At 35.2% G+C, this 22,699-nt stretch overlaps 1 protein-coding gene across 10 annotated transcripts in view; it reads right to left on the reverse strand.

Moving 5' to 3' along the window:
* LOC123702480 (zinc finger protein 652-like) overlaps positions 1 to 22,699 on the reverse strand; it is an 83,120-nt gene that overhangs the window by 20,891 nt on the left and 39,530 nt on the right. The window contains exon 6 of one of the 10 annotated variants that reach the window (XM_045650246.1): positions 6,624 to 7,347. The exons of 7 other annotated variants lie outside the window; for them this stretch is intronic. In XM_045650246.1, coding sequence (XP_045506202.1) covers positions 6,767 to 7,347 — 581 coding nt within the window. In that variant the 3' untranslated portion in view covers positions 6,624 to 6,766. Of the gene's footprint in view, positions 1 to 6,623; positions 7,348 to 8,808; positions 9,882 to 18,353; positions 19,339 to 22,699 lie in introns of those variants that run through there. 2 more of the 10 variants (XM_045650247.1, XM_045650251.1) reach the window with 2 other exon arrangements.

A 22,699-nucleotide genomic window follows, 5' to 3' on the forward strand; every position in this document is an offset into this window, starting at 1 on the left:
GCACTCGCCGGCCGCTGCCGCGGCACGCTCGCTTTGCTCGCTCGGCTCGTGCGTTGTTTATCAAATTCTAACCTAACCTAACCTAACTGTTTTCTATTGCAAAAACGATTCGCTTCTGGCATTCGCCGGCCGCTGCCGCGGCACTAACTTAAATGACATTAAACAAGTTTTTAGAATATAGTTATTCTGAAATTTTTTAATATTTAAGGACTCTTTATATTTTATACGATCTGGCCAAATGTGGATGACCAAATCGTGAAACGTTGACGATTTAACGATCTGATCAAACTATGTTGGCCATTTCACGATATGCGACCATTTCGTGAAATGGCCACTCATGTCATGAAATGATCAAATCTACGATATGACCACGACATATAGTTAATCTATACATAAAATCAATCTGTAGAAGGGTGGAATTCTGTACATTGAAAATATTGAAAAAATAAATAGCAGGGGTGTTACTGGATCGATACCAAACCACACCCCGGACACTCCATACAAAATTATCGTTTTGACAGTCACACTGTAGAGAGTGCAAACGTGTGTGTTAATGCTTTAGGGTTCGCACATTAATTGTGACTAGCGTAAAGAAATTCGCGTTTTTCTGATGAAATACATCCGTAAACAGCACAATATCTAATAGTTCAGGATCCATCGTCCATTTTTGCAAGTGATTACTATCAAGCTAATTTTCCGTGAGTAGCTTTATTTTGAAGAGACGACCCTTAGACGACCAATAATTTCCTGTACGAAACTCTCGATTGTGGTAGCTAACAGAGCTAACAAGGATACAATTTTTTGATTTGATGGTTCTCAAATATTTATTACGCAACTAATCACTTGCAAAAATATGCGATGGATCCTGAACTATAACCATTTTCTATGAAAAACGATATTCACAAATCCAAAATAATAAAATTACTTTAACCCTTATTAAAACGCTGGGAGCTATACTTCCCACGTCTCAGATTGAAGTAAATCGTGTTTTATTTTTATACGCTTAAACCTAATGCAGTGTAATATTTATCCACGCAATCTTAACATTTCGGAGAACTTTTTTTCATGGAAACACTTTTCAGAGAATTATTACATGTCATGGTAAACACACGTCAAAGTCAGATGACGTGATTTTGCCACTGAAAACGACCGTTATTTTTTAGTTTTTTGTGTAGTGCCGAAAAAAATTAGATAAGTAGATTTGAGTTTTAGCTATGCAAACTAGACTATATTACGGTTGCGTGAAACGTAAAAATATGCCCAGAATCTTTCGTTTATACCTTGGTAGAGTCGATTGAAATTAAGTCTATAAGTGGGAAGATATCATCCCAGTGTTCTTCACTGCACACGACATTTGTAAATTCTATATATAAAATCCGTGTGTCTCAAAAATCTTTTTTAGTTGGTTTAAGCAACTTATTTATTATTATTCATTATTTCCTGATCAGATAATTAGACATCTTAACTCAATAAATTAGTATTTACCTATTGCTTTTATTTTGTTTTAGAAAAATGCCTTGTTTATGTTGAAGTCATTCATTTTTCAATTCAAATTCTTCTCTTAGTAAAAAAAACTTGCATTGAGGAGTGCTTTCACCTGCTTTTTTAAAAAATATGATCTATATATAATTTTTAACGATAAAATTTAATTCACAAGTGGAGTCAGGGCAACTAGCTAGTGTTTGAAAATATTGGTGTCATACTAGGACACTGGGTGCTATAGTTCCCACCTTTCCAACCTTTTTACAAGAGAGAACAGATGACGGGATCTATACTTCCCACCAAAAAAGGTTACTTCCCCCCCACTAACCCCTCTTTTGTGTGTATTTTTGAAATCTACGACCTAAAATTACCTAGGAACGTATCTTACTTTTTTGTTAACTCCTCCACAGGCTCGCGTTTGAATAAGGGTTAAGTCAATTTGATTAATGTTGTCAATCTTCGTTGCGTATCGTCCTTACGAAAAAATGCGGGCCATCTAATAGACTGATCGTGCGGGGTGGGGTAAGTGTTAATTTTGGCGGGAGGCGGAGAGTGTCCGTTCTGTAGCGTTTAGCTACTATTATGTATTCTGTGACCAAACTCAAATATGTGATTAAAAAATTTTTTGTCTGTCTGTCTGTATGTGAAAACTAACGGTTCGATTTCGATGAAACTTGGTATAATTATAGCTTATTATTCTGGGCATAAAATAGAATACTTTTTATCCTGGAAAAACACGTAGAAAAAATAAATCTTTAATTTTTCAGTTTTATCCATAGACGTTGTTTTGTAGAACCGCGAACACACGTTGCGTTACCCGCAGTGGATTCAGCGCCGTAACCTGTAGCGCCGAAAGGCGGATTTGGCTTGATCCGTTTGCGGCACACGCGGGCCGCAAAACGCCACGCCTCCCCGATTCCTATATAAGGACGGCGTTCCGCCGTCCGCGCCGCGCGATGCATATAATTTATGAATTTTGATGCCAGCGGACGCGTCCAATGTGGCGAACGAGAGTGATCGTCTAATATTAATTTAGTGAGAAACGTCTTCCCAGTTCAAAATGGAGAAATAAAACCACCCACGCGAAGACCGACACCCGCGCGGACGGAGTCGCGGGCGGAAGCTAGTCTATAATATTACTACATATTTATATCGATTGTATTATATTCAGATTCCGATGAAGTACATGAAGGGACACCTCTCTCTGAATCGCGTAAGCGAAATGTTTTCACTACAGAGCTGAGAGCATATACAGTGGTGGACGTTTAATTAGAAACACGTAACACACTGAAGTAGTCATCAAATTTATTTACATTTGTGTATTAACGTATTAGAGATTAAGCATTATTTCATATGTAATAGAACACCCGTTTATATAGTTTTATAAGAAACTAGCGGTCCGCCCCGGCTTCGCCCGTGGTACATATTTACGTTTTCTACGTACATAAGAACCATCCTCGTACTTCAAGGAATATAATAAAAAAAGAATTATCGAAATCGGTTCAGCCGTTCTCGAGTTATGCGCTTACCAACACATTTTGCGATTCATTTTTATATATAAGATGGCTTAATTTTACTCAAACGTTAGCTTAAATTAATAAAATTAAACAACTTTAAGTGAAGTCTGATTTCTGAGTATTTTCAGTCTGGACAACAAATTAGAAACAGCATGGTTCGAGTGTTCCAAAGTCAAAACCTGTTGAAATGCCGCCAATATTTTTTTCTTCTACAAATATTTGCACCGTTTTTTAAACATTCTATCTAAAAGTTTCTATTATCTCAATCTCCTCTATTCCATCCTTTTTAATCCCTGTACTCCTAGCTACCTGAAATCCAATTTCCACTATCTTGCTTCCGACTCCTATACACTCCGATCCTCTAATAACTTTCTTCTTCGTTTCCCTGTGCATGGTACTAAATTATACGGTACATCGTTTACGGTATCGGCAATCCGTTTATGGAATGCCCTTCCGGAAACGATTCGATGCGCCCAGACGTTACGATCGTTTAAAAAGATGCTGAGACTACTATCTATATATATAAGTACTGTCTATGTATATTATGTTTATGTATATGTTACCGGAAATGTATGAAATCAAGGAATTGTATACAATTCCTAGGAAATGTGTACAATTCCGATACCATTTAGGAAATGTATAAAATATTGTTTAAAAAACTATTTAATGCATGCATATCCTAGGAAAGTGTATAATCTCCCTAGGAATTGTATACAATTCCTATATCGTATTAGGAAATGTGTAAAGTAAATGCTTTCTGTAATAAAACACGTTGTTATTTTTTTTATTATAGCTCTTATTGATACAATCGGGTAACAGTCATACCGTATAATTGTAATAATATTATGTTCATATTATTATGTTCGATCGTTCGATCTTCGTCGACGGAGCCCCGCTTCGCGGGGCTCCTATTTCTGTGTAGTTTTTTTTTAACAAACCTAACCTAACCTAACCTAACGGCTAACCTAACCTAAACCTAACCTAACTTTGAGGGCGAATATCTCGGCTATTTTTGATTTTAGAGAAAAGTTGTTCCGATAAAACATGCTTATATAAGCGTAATCTTTACGATAAAACAATAATAAATAGGTGTTATAATGACACCAACTCCATCAAAAATTTTTTAAGTCCTGCGCCCCCTTTGCTTTAGTCCAACCTTTGCCTGCGACATATCAATATCTTAAATGTTTTACATTTCCGATAGCTATTTAGGAAATGTATAGATTTCCTAGGAAATGTGTATAAAATAATTTATTTCACACATTTCCGTACGATTTTAGGAATTGTATACAATGACGGATTACATACATTTCCTGTAACATATATAATATATTCAATAAGTATGTATGAATAATATATTTAGTATAATATATATGTTTAGTATGTTTATGTAGGTTTATACTGTATATATATACAGGGTGTAATCGTTAAGTGTGCACAGGCGATTATTCCGTAACTATTACAGATATCAAAAAACTTTAAACTGATATCGAAAGTATTTAACCTAATGAGTAAGATGGCCCTAATAAATTTTTAAAAATAAAACGTGAAATATCTAAAAAATTAACTTGAAACCCTCCCATACATTTAGTATGAGATACGAATATCCCATGTACATGGGTTGATCCAAAAGTAATGATAATCAATATTAAACAAGGTCATTACAGTTATAATAATTATGTAGTTCTCTAGATAGTCTTCTAACTAGAAAATATACTTCAATATTTTTTTTCCTAAACCTAAAAAAAAAAACTTTGACTTCATCCACAAAAACCCCTCCACGCGGCCATCACTTCGCTGTCGTCTTAAAATAATTTATTGCTAAGAAAGTGTTTCTTGTGCCGAGGAAAGAGATAAAAGTAAATAGGAGCTAGATCTAAAAAACAGGGTAGGTGTTCAAGCATTTGGAATGCCGATTTTTGAATGGCAGCCATCGCAACTGACGCTTTGTGATCTGGTGCGTTGTCTTGGTGAAACAGCGTTCAGGTCCGCAGTTTGCCATGTCTCTTTTCCTTACTAAGCTACCGCAATCTTTTAATTTGGTCTGTTTAGTAAGAGCCCAATAAAGTGGCTACCTTTTTAAAATATTCCACCATAATTATTCCTTCAGCGTCCCAAAAAACTACCGCTTTAATCTAACCTATTGATTTTCACTTTGAATTTCTTCATCGTCACTTTGGTAGCTCGCATCCAGGACATTGATTGTTTTTTGGTTTCAGCATAAACATGGTGAACTCGGGTAACGTCCATGATCACAAAACGTGACAAAAAATTATCCTGATATCATTAAAAATTTAGAAATTTACCCACTACATGTCGAATCGTTGTTTCTTCTTTTCGTCGGGAAACATTCTGGCACGCACGGTTCACATTCAAATTAATGTAAATAATTGGAAACGTGGCCTGTTGATATGATTTTTTTGTGATTACTTAGTGAATACATGAGCAAGCAAAAAACATTTATTTTATATTTTTATGTGCACAGGAAATACCCAATTATCATTACTTTTGGAGCAACTAGTACATTTAATATGAAAGATTTTAGCTTTTTCTTTCTTTTTTTTTGTTTTCTGCTTTAATTACTTCGCAAATTTGAAGGGAAGTTCATTTAGAAACTGTAAATAGAGCTCCTCATTGTATTGCACAATGAGGACATCACTTCGAAAATCTGCTATGAATACAAAATGTATGGGAAATAAAATGTATGGGAGTGTTTAATGTAACATTTTTGGATATTTCTCGTTTTATTTTTAAAAATTTATTATGGCCATTTTACTCATTAGGTTAAGTACTTTCGATATCAGTTTAAAGTTTTTTTGTATCTGCAATAGTTACGGAATAATCGCTTGTGCACACTTAACGATTACACCCTGTATATTATATTGTAGTTATATACATATAGTGTTTTATGTATTATGCTTTGTTTTAATTCAGTTTTTTTTTTCTTTTTTTTTATAAGTTATTATTGCTTATTGGCTACCTTAAGTTATAATTTGTCCTTTGCCTGAAGGTTGCCTGGCAGAGATGGCTTTGAGCCATAAGGCCGCCATTTGTACATCTTAAATGGTTGTTTTTTATGTACTCTTATTTTAATATGTTGTACAATAAAGAGTAAATAAATAAATAAATAAATAAATAAATAAGTTTCTGAAAATTAATTTGCTTTGCAGTATAAATGGGTAAAAGTAAGATTTGTGACCCATTAAAAAGAAAAATAATTTTAAGTTTACATTTTGACAAAAACTGGAGTTACAGGAAAATTGCAAATCATTTAGGGTGTTCAATAAAAATATATTCAATGCTATAGTTTATTTAAAAGAGCATGGTACTTCCGATCAAGTGCCTAGAAAAGCTCGACCATGAAAAACCACTGCTCGCGAGGACAGGCAAATAATTATTTTCGCAAAGATGGATCCATTTAAAAGTTCAAATTCTATTATAAAATGTTTGGCATTGTTTGTTTGACTGCGCTAATCTCAGGAACTACTGGTCCGATTTGAAAAATTCTCTCGGTAAGTCTATAGGCTATTTATCATCACGCTAAGACCAACAAGAGCGGAACCATGCGGGTGAAACCGCTGGGCGCAGCTAGTTTAATAATAAGAAATAAAAAACACCCACATCTTACTGTATAACAAAGGTTATATTTCAATAAATTGTGTTTATACTTGAAAACATGAACAATGAAAACACTGTCGTTGTCAACTTAAAATTCCTGTCCTTTACCTCAAACAAACTTCCAACTCTTCCGAAAATCGCAAAACCTATCAAAACACGACTTCCGGGTGATATTTCGTCATGTGATAGTTCAAACTGGCCTTCTGAACAAACGCCTGACCGCAGACCTTGCACACCTTCCTTCTATCCCCCGTATGAATCTTCTCATGGAGGTCCATGGTAGATTTCCTCAAGAATGCTTTTTTACAGAACCTGCACTGGTAATCCTTCACCGTTTTGTGTTTATACTTGTGTTTGATCATATATTCGAAGTTGTAAGACTCATAATCGCACGAATCGCATTTATATTTCTGGCCCATCATGTGGAATCCATTGATATGGTTTCTCAGTTGCACCTTAGAGTTGAATGAACCTTGGCACGCGGAGCAATGAAACCTATCGTCTATATTGTGTACGTTTAGTTTGTGGTTCACAAACGGCGCTAAGGTCATGAACTCCATTTTGCATATATTACACGTGTATCTAGGCAGTTTGTAGTGCACCTTTTTTAAGTGAATCCTGAGCGCGTTCTTTTTCTCGAATAGTTTGTCGCATTTCTTGCATCGTAGCTTATCATCTTCGATCGCATAGTCGCACGGTCGTAGGCGGAACAATGCCTTCTGCACCGCGCCTAAAAGAAAAAATATCATTTACAATACGTTCTAGGCTCTAGCACCAAGAAGCTTATATCTAATACACTGGAGATTGCACTATGAACGTTGACTTGTCACGGGAAGGTATGACCTTGAATGACGCCTGTATGTTTTTTGTCCCTTTCACACCTAACTTGGCAAGTTGGTGTGAAAGGGATGAAGGAACATACAGGCATCATTCAAGGTCATATTTTCTTGTGACAGGTTAGTGTTCATACTGAGGTCTCCAGTGTATTAGATATAAGCTTCTTGCCTAGCACGCACGCTGACTTCTAGGGGGCTGTGCTTTTGTCTTCTGTCTTGCTTTTAATTTCGCTAAAGTTCTTATAAAAAAAGGTTCTTATATGAAAAGAAAATAAATGTCTAATACTATAAGAAATTTTTGACGTGATAACGTTTTTAAAATCGTTTTAGTCGGGTGACATGTTCAGAAACTTGTGTCACACCAAAACCTCACGAGCGCGATCGCAGGTATAACGAGAGAGAGACGGACCGATCTCCCGTCTCATCTCGAGCGCTGCCACCAATAAGACATTATCACGTAAACATCTCGATCGTAAACCTACTTTACAAACAACAAATTTTTTTAAGCTATTGCATAGCTTCTATCGCGGGCCTTGAGCACGGGGACCGAATCCAGAAATTCCGTAACAAAAAACCTCACGCTCCCCACTCCGACGGGCGGAGGTGTGGCTTGAAGGCATGCTATGCAATAGCTTTACCGCGGCAGTCCCCGAGTGCCACACGTCTTTTTTTACTTTACCTAGGTTAAATTATGTAATAATTTTAATATGTTTTGTAAACAAAATGTAAACGCGCGCCGTTAGTTAAAATTTTCATACATAGCTGAACAATACAGCTTTTATTGTAATGTAACCTTATCTCTTACGTGCTAGGGTTTCGATTGTATTGTATTGGGAGTGAGCGCATGTGTTATTTGTATTGTTTATATCGTTATTTTGAATATGACATTAAATTTAATTATTATTTGATAATTGAATGATTATCAATACTATTTTACAATTGATTATGAGAATAAATAATTAAGTTCATCGATTGAGTTACTTTTAAATTGTAATTTTACATATAAATTATGAGAGCTTTCATATTAGGTATCTACAACGCACCCATTTTACAATTCAAGTCTATTCTTAAACTAGAATCATATTTATTTTTGAACATACTGTATAGTAAAATTGCATAAGTGTGAGTACTGTGAAGATGCCAGCTTTCCTTAATCGGCCAGTACATAATTACAAACCTTTCCTCTTTATAATATTAGTATAGATATATGACGAATTTCATATTTTCAGATATTTAAATACAAAAAAAAATATATCTCTTAGAGAACTATTTCATAATATGTAAAACACTGACATTATCTTATAACAGATATGATATTAAAACCAGTTTAATAATGAGAAAGAAAAAACATATAGTACTGTATAACAAAGGTTATATTTCAATAAAATGTGAATACTGTATATGTTATGACATATAAAATCAAATCCTGAAACTCAATTTCTTCGCGGAAGGACTGGTTTTGTAAGAGTTCTTAGGTTTGGTAAAAGCCATCGGGCAATCCTCGAAATATTATTTGAATTTCGCCCTTTGACTGAAGTCAGCAGCAGTCTCGGGCGTAGGCGAACACAGCATAGGCGTCGCACGTGCATAAGACGCCTCAACTAGAGAACGACTGACGAAAATTGATAAGCAAAAGGCCGAAATAGTACAATTATTTGAGCTTTGACAAAGTCATTATGCCATACCTGAGGTTTGACCAGTCCAACCTTACGAGTGCTCGAGCTTCAGAGTTTGACTATAACCTATACATGAAAATATTAACAATGAAAACACTGTCGTTGTCAACCAAACACTTCTTCCCGTTATTTCAAGCAAACTTCCAACTATTTCGAAAATCACAAAACCGACTAAAACACGACTTCCGGGTGATATTTCGTCATATGATAGTTCAAACTGGCCTTCTGAACAAACGCCTGACTGCAGACCTTGCACACCTTTTTTTTATCCCCCGTATGAATCTTCTCATGAAGGACCAGGGTTCTTTTCCTCAAAAATGCCTTCTTACAGAACCTGCACTGGTAATCCTTTACCGTTTTGTGTCTATCCTCGTGCTTGTTCAAATTTACCCGGGCGTACGTCTCATAATCGCATGAAGGACACTTATATTTCATGCCCATCATGTGGAATCCATTGATATGCCTTCGCAGTTGCACCTTAGTGTTGAATGAAGCTTGGCACGCGGAGCAATGTATCCTATCGTCTATATTGTGTACGTTTAGTTTGTGGGTCACAAACTGCGTCAAGGTCATGAACTCCATTTTGCATATTTTACACTTGTATTGAGGCAGTTTGTAGTGCACACTTCTCATGTGATCACTGAGCGCGCTGTTTCTGACAAATAGCTTGTCGCATTTCTTGCAGCGTAGCTTTCCATCCTCGATCGCATAGTCGCACGGTCGTAGGCGGAATTTTGCCTTCGGCACCGCGTCTAGAAGAAAAAATATCATTTAATATTTGTTCTAGCACGCTCGCTGACAACTTCTAAGGGATATTTCTTTAGAGGCATGTCTTCTGTCTTGCTGTTTGTCTCACAACAGGTCTATTAGATTTCGAGACATTTTGTACATAATTGTCTTTTATGTTTTATTTCTTGAACAGGTCGAATTAGTTCTAAATTACTTAACATCACCTAGAGCCAATATCTATACTAATATTATAAAGAGGAAAGGTTTGTAATTATGTAAGTATGTATGTATGGTTTTCACGCATAAACTACTGGACCGATTTCAAAAATTCTTTCACCAGTAGAAAGCTGCATCTTCACTGCCCATTAAATGATGTTTTATTAAAGACTGTTTCAATACCATTCAAAAGATATAACGAATTTTTAAAAGTGTCAATCTACAGAAAATAGTGGGTATACTGTTTAATACAATGAGCAGGCGTAGTGCGGGACGGGGTGAAGGTGATTTTCATGTGATTAAAAATTAAACCTATAGTCGTACCTAAAGTAGACTTTTCACTGTCACGATATCGCTATCTATGCGGGTGAAACCGCAGGGCATTGCTAGTAATACTAAAAGATATTACAGAGGCCGGGTTAAATATTAGTTTTAATGTAATAAGAATGTACTGCGATTCTACACAGCTACCTAATTGATGTAGGCAGTTGATAACAAATCGCAGCAAGTCAACGACTATTAACAAAGTGAGGGTAGTTGGGTCAAACGTCGTATAAACGACGCGACGTCCGAGCCCTGCACGATTCGTACGAATGCGCCACGATTCAAAGGGAAGCGGCTTTTTATAGTTTTCGACAGCTAGACATGTTTTGACAAGAAATAGTGACAACTATTCATCCACAAAAATATTAAATCAAAAGTTACGTCTAACAAACAATACACGTCTTTTGGGTATTTCGTAGATGCATCCGATAAAGTCGAGTACTTTCTACTTCGAACAATCGTCGTTTTTTAATGTACACTGGCTGCGCTTCGCGGTTTCACTCGCGTCGCTCTGCTCCTGTTGGTCTTAGCGTAATTATATATAGCCTTCCTCGATAAATGGGCTATCTACCACCGAAATAATTTTTCAAATTGGACCAGTAGTTCCTGAGTTTAGCGCGTTCAGACAAACAAAAAAAGTCTCATATCTGTATCAAATTCGAAGTAAATTCATGCACAAGTTTTGCCTTTTCTACGATTTTATTATCTTATCTTATAATATATATAAATCTCGTGTCACAATGTTTGTCCTCAATGGACTCCTAAACCACTTAACCGATTATAATAAAATTCGCACACCATGTGCAGTTCGATCCAGCTTGAGAGATAGGATAGTTTAAACATGTTACCTACATGTTACCACGGGCGAAGCCGGGGCGGACCGCTAGTAATACAGTATAGATAAAGCTGTGAGGATTTCGTCTTAATTTTTATAGCAAACCTTCGTGCTACACTTTGTCGAAAGCCTTTCTGATAATTTCGAACACTTTCAAATACTCTATGAGCCAGTTCAATAGTGGAATGTGGAATCTGGAATAGCATTGTTGACTGCAAGCCGGGTAAGCATTCTAGATAGCAAAATAGAGAAAAACTCAGACTAGTAATAATCCAATGTCACTAAAATAACAGAGAGATATGAGACGGGGGAGGTAATAGATGTTACTTTATAATTTTAGTAGCCTGTACTTTAAAAATTACATTTAGAAAAATCTATGTAGATAATAGCACAAAAATTCTCCCTCTTATAACATTGACCGCCTCCTTGGTACAGTGGTTGACAAGTGAGCGTAACACCGAGGGGTCCTGGGTTCGATTACCGGTGGAGGCGAAGAAAAAAAATGTCTCGGTCTGGCCGGACACAGAAGGCTGAGAACCTACTTGTTCCTAAAGAAAATCGATCAGTGAAACAGTTGTATACTGCATCTGCCCCTTACCCCACTAGGGGACATGGGACTTCACTTTATTTATAAACATAAGGCACTTATAAATTAATGTTTAGAAGTTTATATTGCATAAGTATATGACGCATTTCATCTTTTCAGATCAAATACAAAAAAAAATTAAAATATCTCTTAGAAAACTGTTTCATAATATGTAAAACACTGACATCTATCTTAGATATTAAAACCTATTTAATAATAAGAAAGAAAGAACACCCATATGCTACTGTATAACAAAGGTTATATTTCAATAAAATATGTATATGCAATAGTCAAATCGCGAAACACAATTTCTTCGTGAAAGGACTGGTTTATCTTAGGTTTGGCAAAAGCCATCGGGCAATCCTCGAAATATATTTGAGTTGACAGGTGTCAACAGCGGAGTTAACATCAGCTGTTAGATTTTAAATTATAAAATTAATTAAAATTAATTAATTAGTGCTTAAATAGTAAATATTAGTAATTATTAACTATTTTATTGATGTAAAAGTGAAAATAATTGTGAAACACACCTTATATGTGATATATGCAACACTTTGTATGACGCGGAGGTCAACGTATCAACGGTTAACCGAATTCAAACATCTTCTCCAATAAACCAGGGGAGTACTAGTTTTATAATTTCATATTTAATGATAAACGACACGTACATTCATTTGTAATACTAACACCGCTCATATTTAATGAGCTACGTCACAATAAATACATTGGCACAAAAGTTACCGTCTCACTTTGCTTGACAAGTTGGAAGCAATTTAGAAGACAATAACTTATCGCCCCAGACAATATTACTCTTTACTCTTTACTACATCATACCGTTAATCACTTAATATCAACATTCAGTTCTATCATAATAGTATTCAGGAATAACTACCAATCTCATACATTTCCTTTCATCTGTTTCAGCAACTTAAAAGTACAACATGCTGACCCGCAAGGCAGTAGCTAAGGACATGGAGAATAAATTAAAAGCTACACTCCATGATTTAAAAGCTTCACAATCTTTATGTGAAAAACTCATACAAGAGCGGGATGAAAGTGAATTAGAGATTCAAGAAATTATAAACAAGAACTCTCTTCTAAAAGCCGAGCTAGCTGAACTACATATGAAATATATTAATAGTGAAGACAAGTGCAAAGCCCTACAAGACGTTGTGGACAGCTACCAGCAGTGCTCTAGTCACCATGAAAAGGCTCTCAGCCGTATTGCGGAGTTGGAATGTAGCTTAATGGAAGTGGAAGAGAACAATCCCAAGCGGCAATGCAACACACCAAGTAGTCTTCATGATGAATTTGTTGAATGTGGACAGTTAAGTGGTTCTGTAAACTTTAAAAAGATCAATTTCTCTTCGCATAACAAGTTAAAAAAATATCTTAGATTAAGTAAGTTCATCAAGCGTACGCAATCAATTGTAAGAAAGAGTTCTTCAAAAAATGTAGCTCAATTAGAGAAAGCCAACAAAAACCTGCATCAGGAATTAGATAAATATCAAAGGGATCTAGATTATTATAAAATCTTGTATGATATAGAAACAACTGAACTTAAGGAGAAGATAGACTCCTTAAGTCAAATGTTAAATGATGTGAACCAGAAATATTCTTCTGCCCAAATGCAAATTAACGAGGCAGATACAACAGGCAGATCACCTTATTAAGTTAAGCAATGAGAATATGGATCGTTTTGAGTCTCTGACCAATAAATATGTATGTCAGTGTTCAAACAGTGACAATGAGCAACCGTCGCCCCATAAGTCTGACTACACAGACATACATAGTGGTAAACCCAATACCACAAATTCAACCAGTAATACTAAACACCTTTCAAAGCAGGAATTGATTGTGTTGTCAGATAATATTGGTCAGGGATTTGGCGCTATGCTTAACAATTTAGGGCTTAAAGTTACTAATGTTTGTACCCCTAATAGTTCATTTAAATATATAATCAAATCACTGGATCATTTCAGCTTTAATAAGAATAATATTGTAATTATATTATATGGGGACAGTTTAAATATAAATAATAAGGATATTGATGTAGGATTTAAAAAAATGTTAGATATTAGTAGTAGGACTAAATGTAAATTTATGTTGTGTACATTGCCATACCTACCTGGTTTAACACAAGAACAAAATAGATTAATTCATAATATGAATTTAAAATTGTATAACCTAACAAATCATCATCGTGATGCATTTATTTACTTTGACATTAACTTATGTATTAAATCTTTTACTTGACAAAGAATACAGTGTATCTGCCAACTAGATATAAGCGAGAACTTGCTATGTTAATAGCATATAATATTAACCAGTCTGGTACATGTTCGGTATCAGACCATCAATCTACTACAATTTTATGTAGTAGTTATTATAATATACATCAACCTAGGTTAAGTGTTGACAGTCAATCTAGCCCTAAGCTAGATTTAAACTAGTATATAAGACAACAGCTAAGCAGTCTTTTACCATAGTGCATCAAAATATTCAAGGCTTGGCTAGCAAATTGTTAGAAATAGAATTGTTTCTGAATGATAACAATATTAAAATATTTTGTGTAACAGAACATTGGCTTAAACAATGTCAGTCGTTAGTAAATATTGAAAATTACAAATTAAAAAGTATATACTTTAGGACGCAGGCTATTCACGGAGGTTCTGTTATTTTTGTACATGATAGTGTAAAATGTAAAGAACGAACTGACATTGTTAGTCTTTCTGTAGAACGGACCATTGAACTGTCCTGTGTGGAGCTGGAGCGTTATATTATTGTTTGCGTTTATAGACCCCCTTCCAGTGACTATAATATGTTTGAGAAAGTCATGGAAGAAATATTAAAGCGTCTAAGCAGGAGTAAAAAAAAGTTATAGTATGTGGTGATTTTAATATTGATTTACTTTTACAAACACAAACGGCTACACGAATTGTTAATTTATTTCAGTCATTTAATCTATATAAACTTTTTAACGAACCCACACGAATTACACCTACTTCTGCAACCTGTATTGATAATATATACTGTGACTGCATCTGTTTAGAGAAAAATATTCTCAATACATTGACTTCGGATCACTGTGGCCAGAAAGTAGTTTTTGAATGGGATTGCATACCTACATTTAAAAGGATTAATGTTAGGCCTATAACTAAAAAAGGCATTAATAAATTTAGGAATAATATTAATAAAAACCTGCCCGTACTAAATGATCAATCCTTTCCTAATAGTCCTTGTGAAATGTTTAAAAATCTTTTTAATTTAGTACATAATGAATTTGAAAAAATATTTAAGTTAAATCTTTAAATATTACCAAGGATTTACCATTTAGTAAATGGGCGACAGCTAGTATACATAGGTGCAGGAACATTCTTTATGAATTATATGGTATGAAGCAATATAATAAAGACCCATCTTTTCTTAGTTATGTTAGAAATTACTCAAAATTTTAAAAAAAAGTTTGTTTTACTGCAAAGCGTTTGTATATCAAAGAAAAAATACGCGACTCTGATAATAAAGTTAAAACAGTTTGGTCTATTATTAATGGTGAAATGGGTAAAAGCAAATCAAGTAATACCATAAAACTTGTAAATAATGACAGGGTTATTGACAAAAGTGCTGATGTTGCGCTTGCTTTTGAAGAATTCTTCAGTAGTGTCCCTGCTACTATTACTAATAGTTTGAATTCGTCTTCGGCACTTGCAGAAACAGGGTGCAGTACATTATTTGAATTACGACACGTAACTGCTAGTGATATTGTTAACGCTTTATGGTTGGCACATATTTTGTGGCTAGCGTAAAGAAATTCGCGTTTTTCTGATGAAATACATCCGTAAACAGCACAATATCTAACCATTTTCTACGAAAAACGAGCATAATTACTTAAGTCAATTTGATTACTTTTGTCAATCTTCGTTGCATATCGTCCTTGCAGAAAAATGCGGGCCATCTATAGCGTGATCGTGCGGAGTAAGAGTTTAATTTTGGCGGAAGGCGGAGAGTGTCCGTTCTGTAGCGTTTAGCTACTATTATGTATTCTGTGGTATAGACACAATATACAGATACATACAGTAAACAAATTTCATACAAAACGTTCGAAATGGCTCACGCAAATAAGCAAGCGTGTTTACGAGGATCATAAGGGTATCGGGATCGATAGTAGCAGGGTGACACATCCATAGATTTTTAAAGATAAAGATACATATTATAGAAAAAAGTTTGTATGTGCTGGTAATATTTTCGATGAGGGAGTAAAATGTGATGTGCACGATACACTTCACATTAAGTAAATATCGATTGTTTATATATATAAACCTCTCAATAAATATCCCTGTCGTGCCGGCAAATTAAGAAGAGGCTAATTTTTAATTTCTGTAGATATGAAAGCACAAATTCAAATTATACTGAAATATTTTTCATCAAAATTTTATGCTGCGGAGACCGCAGCGGGTCATGGCGCTTAGGGTAGTGAGGACGTAACGCACGGTCTCATTCGAGGCAGCGTGCATGATAGCCAGGACGCCACCGTGGCAACAGATAGTCAACTCGACTACTTCATTCTAAAATAATACAAACCTAAAATTTTGTTTTAATTTAAAACAGTTTCTTGGTTAAATAGTAGTGTATGATTATGTTGTGTCTCTTCATATTTGATTTGTATATAAACACATAAAATATATGTATAAGTATATTATATTTTGATCCTTAATCGTGACGTCACCACTTTGTCAAGCACCAGCCTGACAATGTTTTCTTTTTTTATCCTTAATAAACAAAAAGGAAGAGGTTCCGTGCTACTTTAAAAATAATTATATTTATTTATATTTGCATGTTATTTGTTTTTACGACTTTAGTTTTTTTTTTCGTTCTAAAAATAATTTTGTTTACATAATATTAATTTAACTGTAAATACTGGTTAAAATAATTATTGGATATAGGTAAAACGTTCTGCGTCCATTACTAGCAGGTATTTAGAAAAACAAGGAGAAACAAATACAAATACCTATAGTACAATAGTCCCGCGGTATTCCGACAATCGTTTTGCAGGGCAGTGTTGGAGTATCGAATTCGTCGGATTATAGAGTGCTCCCTAGAGATCCTCTATAGTCCGGATGTTTTAAGGCAGGAGTAGCTTAGCCTTGTAATTCGACAAATTATCGACCTAATGATAAGATAAGATGTTAAAGTTCTTCTTTACAAGTAGGTATAAATCACGCTTCATTGTGTATGACGAATTTACCAAATTAAATAACGAAAAAGTGAGTTAACGTTTTACAAATGAAAGTATTCAAGCATTTGATATTAAAACAATATCTTAGAGTAAGGCACATAGTGATGGCACGTTTTTCTGTACAAATTAACACTGTTCAAAATTGTTAAAACAGGCATGATCGATACGAAAATTGTGAAAAATTAGGTACCACCGTACCAGGATTACAGGGGGCGGTGGATAAGACAGGGGTCGGTGTATGCGTGTTAACTAAAAATCGTATTTAAACCTGTAAATGGCGTGTACATTCGGATTATTTCTTCTTGTACATATATTAATACTAGCTTTCCACCCGCGGTTTCGCCCGCGCAGTCAAAGAAAAACTCGCATAGTTCCTGTTCCCGTGGGTATTCCGGGATAAAATTTATCCTATGTCCCGGGGTAAAAAGTAGCCTATGTCCTTACTCGGGTATCAAAATATCTCTATATCAAATTTCATGCAAATTGGTTCAGTAGTTAAGGCGTGATTGAGTAACAGAGAGACAGACAGAGTTACATTCGCATTTATAATATTAGTATGGATTTAAGGCACGGAAAAGGACACCATTATTGTATCTTTACGGGTTTCAAAAAAAACCATCCAACAACCTCTTTTATTTTTGAAGTCGGTTAAATATCCAAAAGGTAGCAACCCTATAGCTTCAACAGTGCTTACGTCATAATTTCATGAACAGTATTCTCTATCTTCTAGTGACTTTCAAACTCTTTCAATTACCCTATGAGCCTGTTCAATAGTGGAATCTTCCTGTCTGGAGCCAAAATGATGATGTTGAATAGCATTGTTCACTGCAAGGCAGGTAAGCATTTTAGATAACAAAATATTTTCAAATAGTTTTGACAGTATCAGTAATAGGCTAATGGGTGTAAACCACTTTAGCCGGTTTACCGGGATTGTGTATCATCTGGGTGTTAGATAGTTTCCAGAAATGAGGAAAATGTTGAACCCTTATAATTCGATTATAAAGGATGGTCAGGAAAACTATAACCATCTGCTCTAAAAGTGGTTACAATATCTATACCGGGCGCTTATTTATCTTTACGATCTTTTATCGTCCTCCGTACTTCGGCGGTATTTACTGGTTTTGGCGGGATAAATTAATGTTTAGAAGTTTATATTGCATTATAATATGACGCATTTCAGATCAAATACAAAAAAAAAAAAAATATCTCTTAGATAACTGTTTCATAATATGTAAAACACTGCCATCTATCTTAAATATTAAAACCAATGTAATGATAAGAAAGAAAAAACATCCATATGCTACTGTACAACAAAGGTTATATTACAATAAAATGTGTATATTATGTTATAGTCAAATCCCGAAACACAATTTCTTCGCGGAAGGACTGGTTTATGGTTTGGCAAAAGGCATCGGCAAATCCTAGAAATAGTTGCCAAAAAGACGCCTCAGCTAGACAACGACTGACGAAAATTGTTTAGCAAAAGGCCGAAATATTACAATTATTTGAGCTTTGACAAAGTCATTTGCCATACCTGAGGTTTGACCTGTCCAACCTACGAGTGCTCGAGCTTCAGAGTTTGACTATAACCTATATGAATGAAATGAAAATATTAACAATGAAAACACAGTCGTTGTCAACCAAACACTTCTACCCGTTATTTCAAGCAAACTTCCAACTATTCCGAAAATAACAGAACCGACTAAAACACGACTTCCGGGTGATATTTCGTCATATGATAGTTCAAACTGGCCTTCTGAACAAACGCCTGACTGCAGACCTTGCACACCTTTTTTTTATCCCCCGTATGAATCTTCTCATGGAGAACCAGGGTAGCTCTCCTCAAGAATGCCTTCTTACAGAACTTGCACTGGTTATCCTTCACCGTTTTGTGTTTATACTTGTGGCTCTCCAAACTTCTATGGTTGTACGTCTCAAAATCGCACGAAGGACACTTATATTTCCTGCCCATCATGTGGAATCCATTCATATGGGCTCCCAGTTGCCTCTTAGAATTGAATAAAGCTTGGCACGCGGAGCAATGTAACCTATCGTCTATATTGTGCACGTTTAGTTTGTGGGTCACAAACTGCGCCGAGGTCATGATTTCCACTTTGCATATATTACATTTGTATCGAGGCAGTTTGTAGTGCACACTTCTCATGTGACTGCCGAGCCGCTTCTTTGTGACGAATAGCTTGTCGCATTTCTTGCAGCGTAGCTTTTCATCTTCGGTCGCATAGTCGCACGGTTGTAGGCGGAATTTTGCCTTTGGCACCGCGCCTAGAAGATAAAAATATCATTTACTATTTGTTCTAGCACGTTGGCTGACATTTTTAGGGGGCGTTTCTTTAGAGGGAGGTCTTTTCTTTTGTCTTCTGTCTCGTTGTTTGTCTCACAATAGGTCTATTAGATTTCGAGACATTTTGTACACAATTGTCTTTTATGTTTTATTTCTTGAACAGGTCGAAAAGTTCTAAATTACTTAGGCTGCAGTCTAGCAAAATTGCGTTTTCAACAAGTTATTTGACAATTTTTTCCCGACTAATGAAATGATAAACTGATTTTTTTTTCTTGTTTATCAATTAGTGTTATATACGTAATGCGCGTGATTTTTTCACATTTATAAAGTTACTTTATGTTACCTTAATCAGGCATTCAAGATAAGTCTCTCTCCCCCAAAGACATTTCGAGCTAAGTTTGTGCACTCACTACGTTGCAACCGATTACAATTTACACGTTGTGATCAGCACATAAATATCCTTATACAGTCGTTATTCAAATCTGCCGAATACAATTGCCGAAAAACTTTTGATTTTCCTCATTAGAACGTCATAAATTCATTAAATCTCCCATTTTTTGCCTTGCAAAAAACTATTGATAAAACTGCTAAAAGTAATTTTTTCCATAAATTTATTCGAGTTGGTTGAAGACCAATGAGTATTAATCACAGATCACAGAAACTAAAGGGAGATATGGTTAGGGGGAGGGGGCGGTGTCGCAGCAATATGCCCAAAAAGAGAACACGTGCTGTTTGTTGCATTCAGTTGACGTTCGACCGTCGGCCGGGTATTATTTGACAATGCCGTGTTGTTCCGTTAAAGTTTGTAAAAACCGAAGTGAAACCAGCAACTTTAAGTCAAATGGAATCACATACCATCGGTAAGTACTGGAAATTATACGATTTTCTTACTAAAATTTCAAAAACAATATTACGTAGAGTGATTCTTGGTTTTATTATGAGACAGAACGACAGTCACAATAATTTATGTAAATAGTTTACAATGCTTCTTCTGTACGTGACTCTATACCTGCTCCAACGTGCGAGAATTCTAAATCTGATGGGGCTTCCATTAGTGATCTCAACCGGGATGCTGTAGTTATTTCTCCATGCATTTCAGGTTATTAATTTGCATAGATTTTATCGATATCACAGTACAATAATATATTAATTTCCCAATTCGTTAATAATTAAACTAACTAATATAAACTAATATTTAACATTTTCAGATTGTGATACAGAAGTAGAAAATATACAAGTGCATGATGCGAAAGGGGTTGAAATAGATTGTATAGAAAATATACCTGCTCCAACGTGCGAGAATTCTAAATCTGATGGGGCTTCCATTAGTGATCTCAACCGGGATGCTGTAGTTATTTCTCCACGCATTGCAGGTTATTAATTTGCATAGATTTTATCGATATCACAGTATAATAATATATTAATTTCCCTATTCGTTAATAATAAACTTTAACTAATATAAACTATACATTTTTAGATCGTGATACAGAAAGTGATGTTTTATCTAATTGGTTGGGAGGAGCATTAGAAAACCCTGGTAGTGATATTGAGCAGGACAATGAAGACTTAGGCCGAGATTCATAGATCGCACTTTAACTTTACTTTGATGGAAAGATCTACTTTCACCCAAAAATATATTTCTTAGTCATGTCAAGCTCATCTTTACTTTCCAGAAACTATACTTTACTTAGTAAAGGCTAAGGAGCCGATAATCATGACTTTGGTCTCAAAGTAAACTTTACATGACTATGCGTATAAATTATGTAGGCCTTCATTTTAAACCAATTTCCTAGAACAGAAACACATTTTAATATGGTTGGGTTATAGATCGAAACGTCATGTCGAGTAACATTTTTTTGTTGATGTGTTGATCGTTGCATTGTTTCGTTTGTCTTATAACATTATTATAATATTTTTCTGACGATTTTTGCGGTGTCTACCGGTTTTTGATATTTCTACTATAATCTTCCTACATAATGGTTTTTTTTCTAAACATTTCATTTTTGATATAAAATAATAATGTTATTATTATATTATAATATGTTTTTTTATGGAAATATAACTTAATTTAATTATATTATGTTCTCAAAAACATAAATTATGCGTATAAAGTAACAGTTACACGTCTTACCCTGTACTTTACTTTGGGGCCGTACTTTTCTAAGGAAAGTCAAGCAATTCTCTCTGAAATTAAATATGTTGAAAGTAAACTTCGGCCATACAAAGTTTACTTTGTGAAGACTCTTTTGCTCTAAAGTAAAGTCACGATTGTGAATCTGGGCCTTAGACAATTTTGTTGCTATTAACTCAACCCGAAATGATGTCTTCCCAGCCGAATTCCCGGAAGATGCAGAGCCAGCGCATATCAACCAGCTGATGAGAATAGATGCACAGAATGACGCTTTAATTCAACAATTGCTACCACCGGACGCTTTATTGATGAACTGGCAAAAGGAAAAATCTGTTTTTATTGGAGTTCGAGAACAATTCACAGCGGTATCAGGTCCAACATTTCCAGTCTCTGAAATAGGAACCCCATTACAGACTTTACAAAAAATTTGGGACGAAACATTCATCGCTCAAATAGTCGATGAAACCAATAAATATGCTCGAAGCTTTCCAAATAGTGAAAAATTCTGGAAAGATATAACACCCCCGGAAATGTGGACATTTTTATCGATTCTAATAATCCAAGGACTTGACCCTAAGCCAGTAGAAAGGGAATACTGGTATTCCAATTGGGCCTACACGAGCATGCCGCTTTTCCAACAAATAATGCCGTACAAGCGGTTTCTAATGATAAAGCGATTTTTACACTTTTCTGACAATCTTGACGTGGACCCAACAGCTTCAACACATGCCAAAAAGCTACGGAAAATTCAACCCATCACAGACCATCTAAGAGACAAGTTCCGCAATTTGTATAACCCCGAGCAACAAATTTCTTTAGACGAATCTCTATTAATGTGGAAGGGTCGTTTAAACTTTTCGCAAAAAATTGCAACTAAAGCTGCTCAAGTGGGGATTAAGTCATATGAAATATGCGAATCCAAGAGCGTTTACTTGTGGGATTTTAAAATATACACTGGAAAAACCACAAATAAAGATGACGCCACGGAACATACACACGGAACTGATGAAAACACGCCTGATGGGGCGACTGCGGGTATAGTGTATGATCTGATGCGACCCCTTTTTAATAAAGGACATATACTGATTATGGATAATTTCTATAATTCACCACTATTATCCCGGTCTCTCAAATTGCTTCATAAAATGGACACAATGGGCACATTACGCCTTAACCGCGAATTTGTACCAGATACACTTAAAAAAATTAAT

The sequence above is a fragment of the Colias croceus genome, chromosome 23 (assembly GCF_905220415.1).
Source record: "Colias croceus chromosome 23, ilColCroc2.1".
Classification (NCBI taxonomy): domain Eukaryota; kingdom Metazoa; phylum Arthropoda; class Insecta; order Lepidoptera; family Pieridae; genus Colias; species Colias croceus.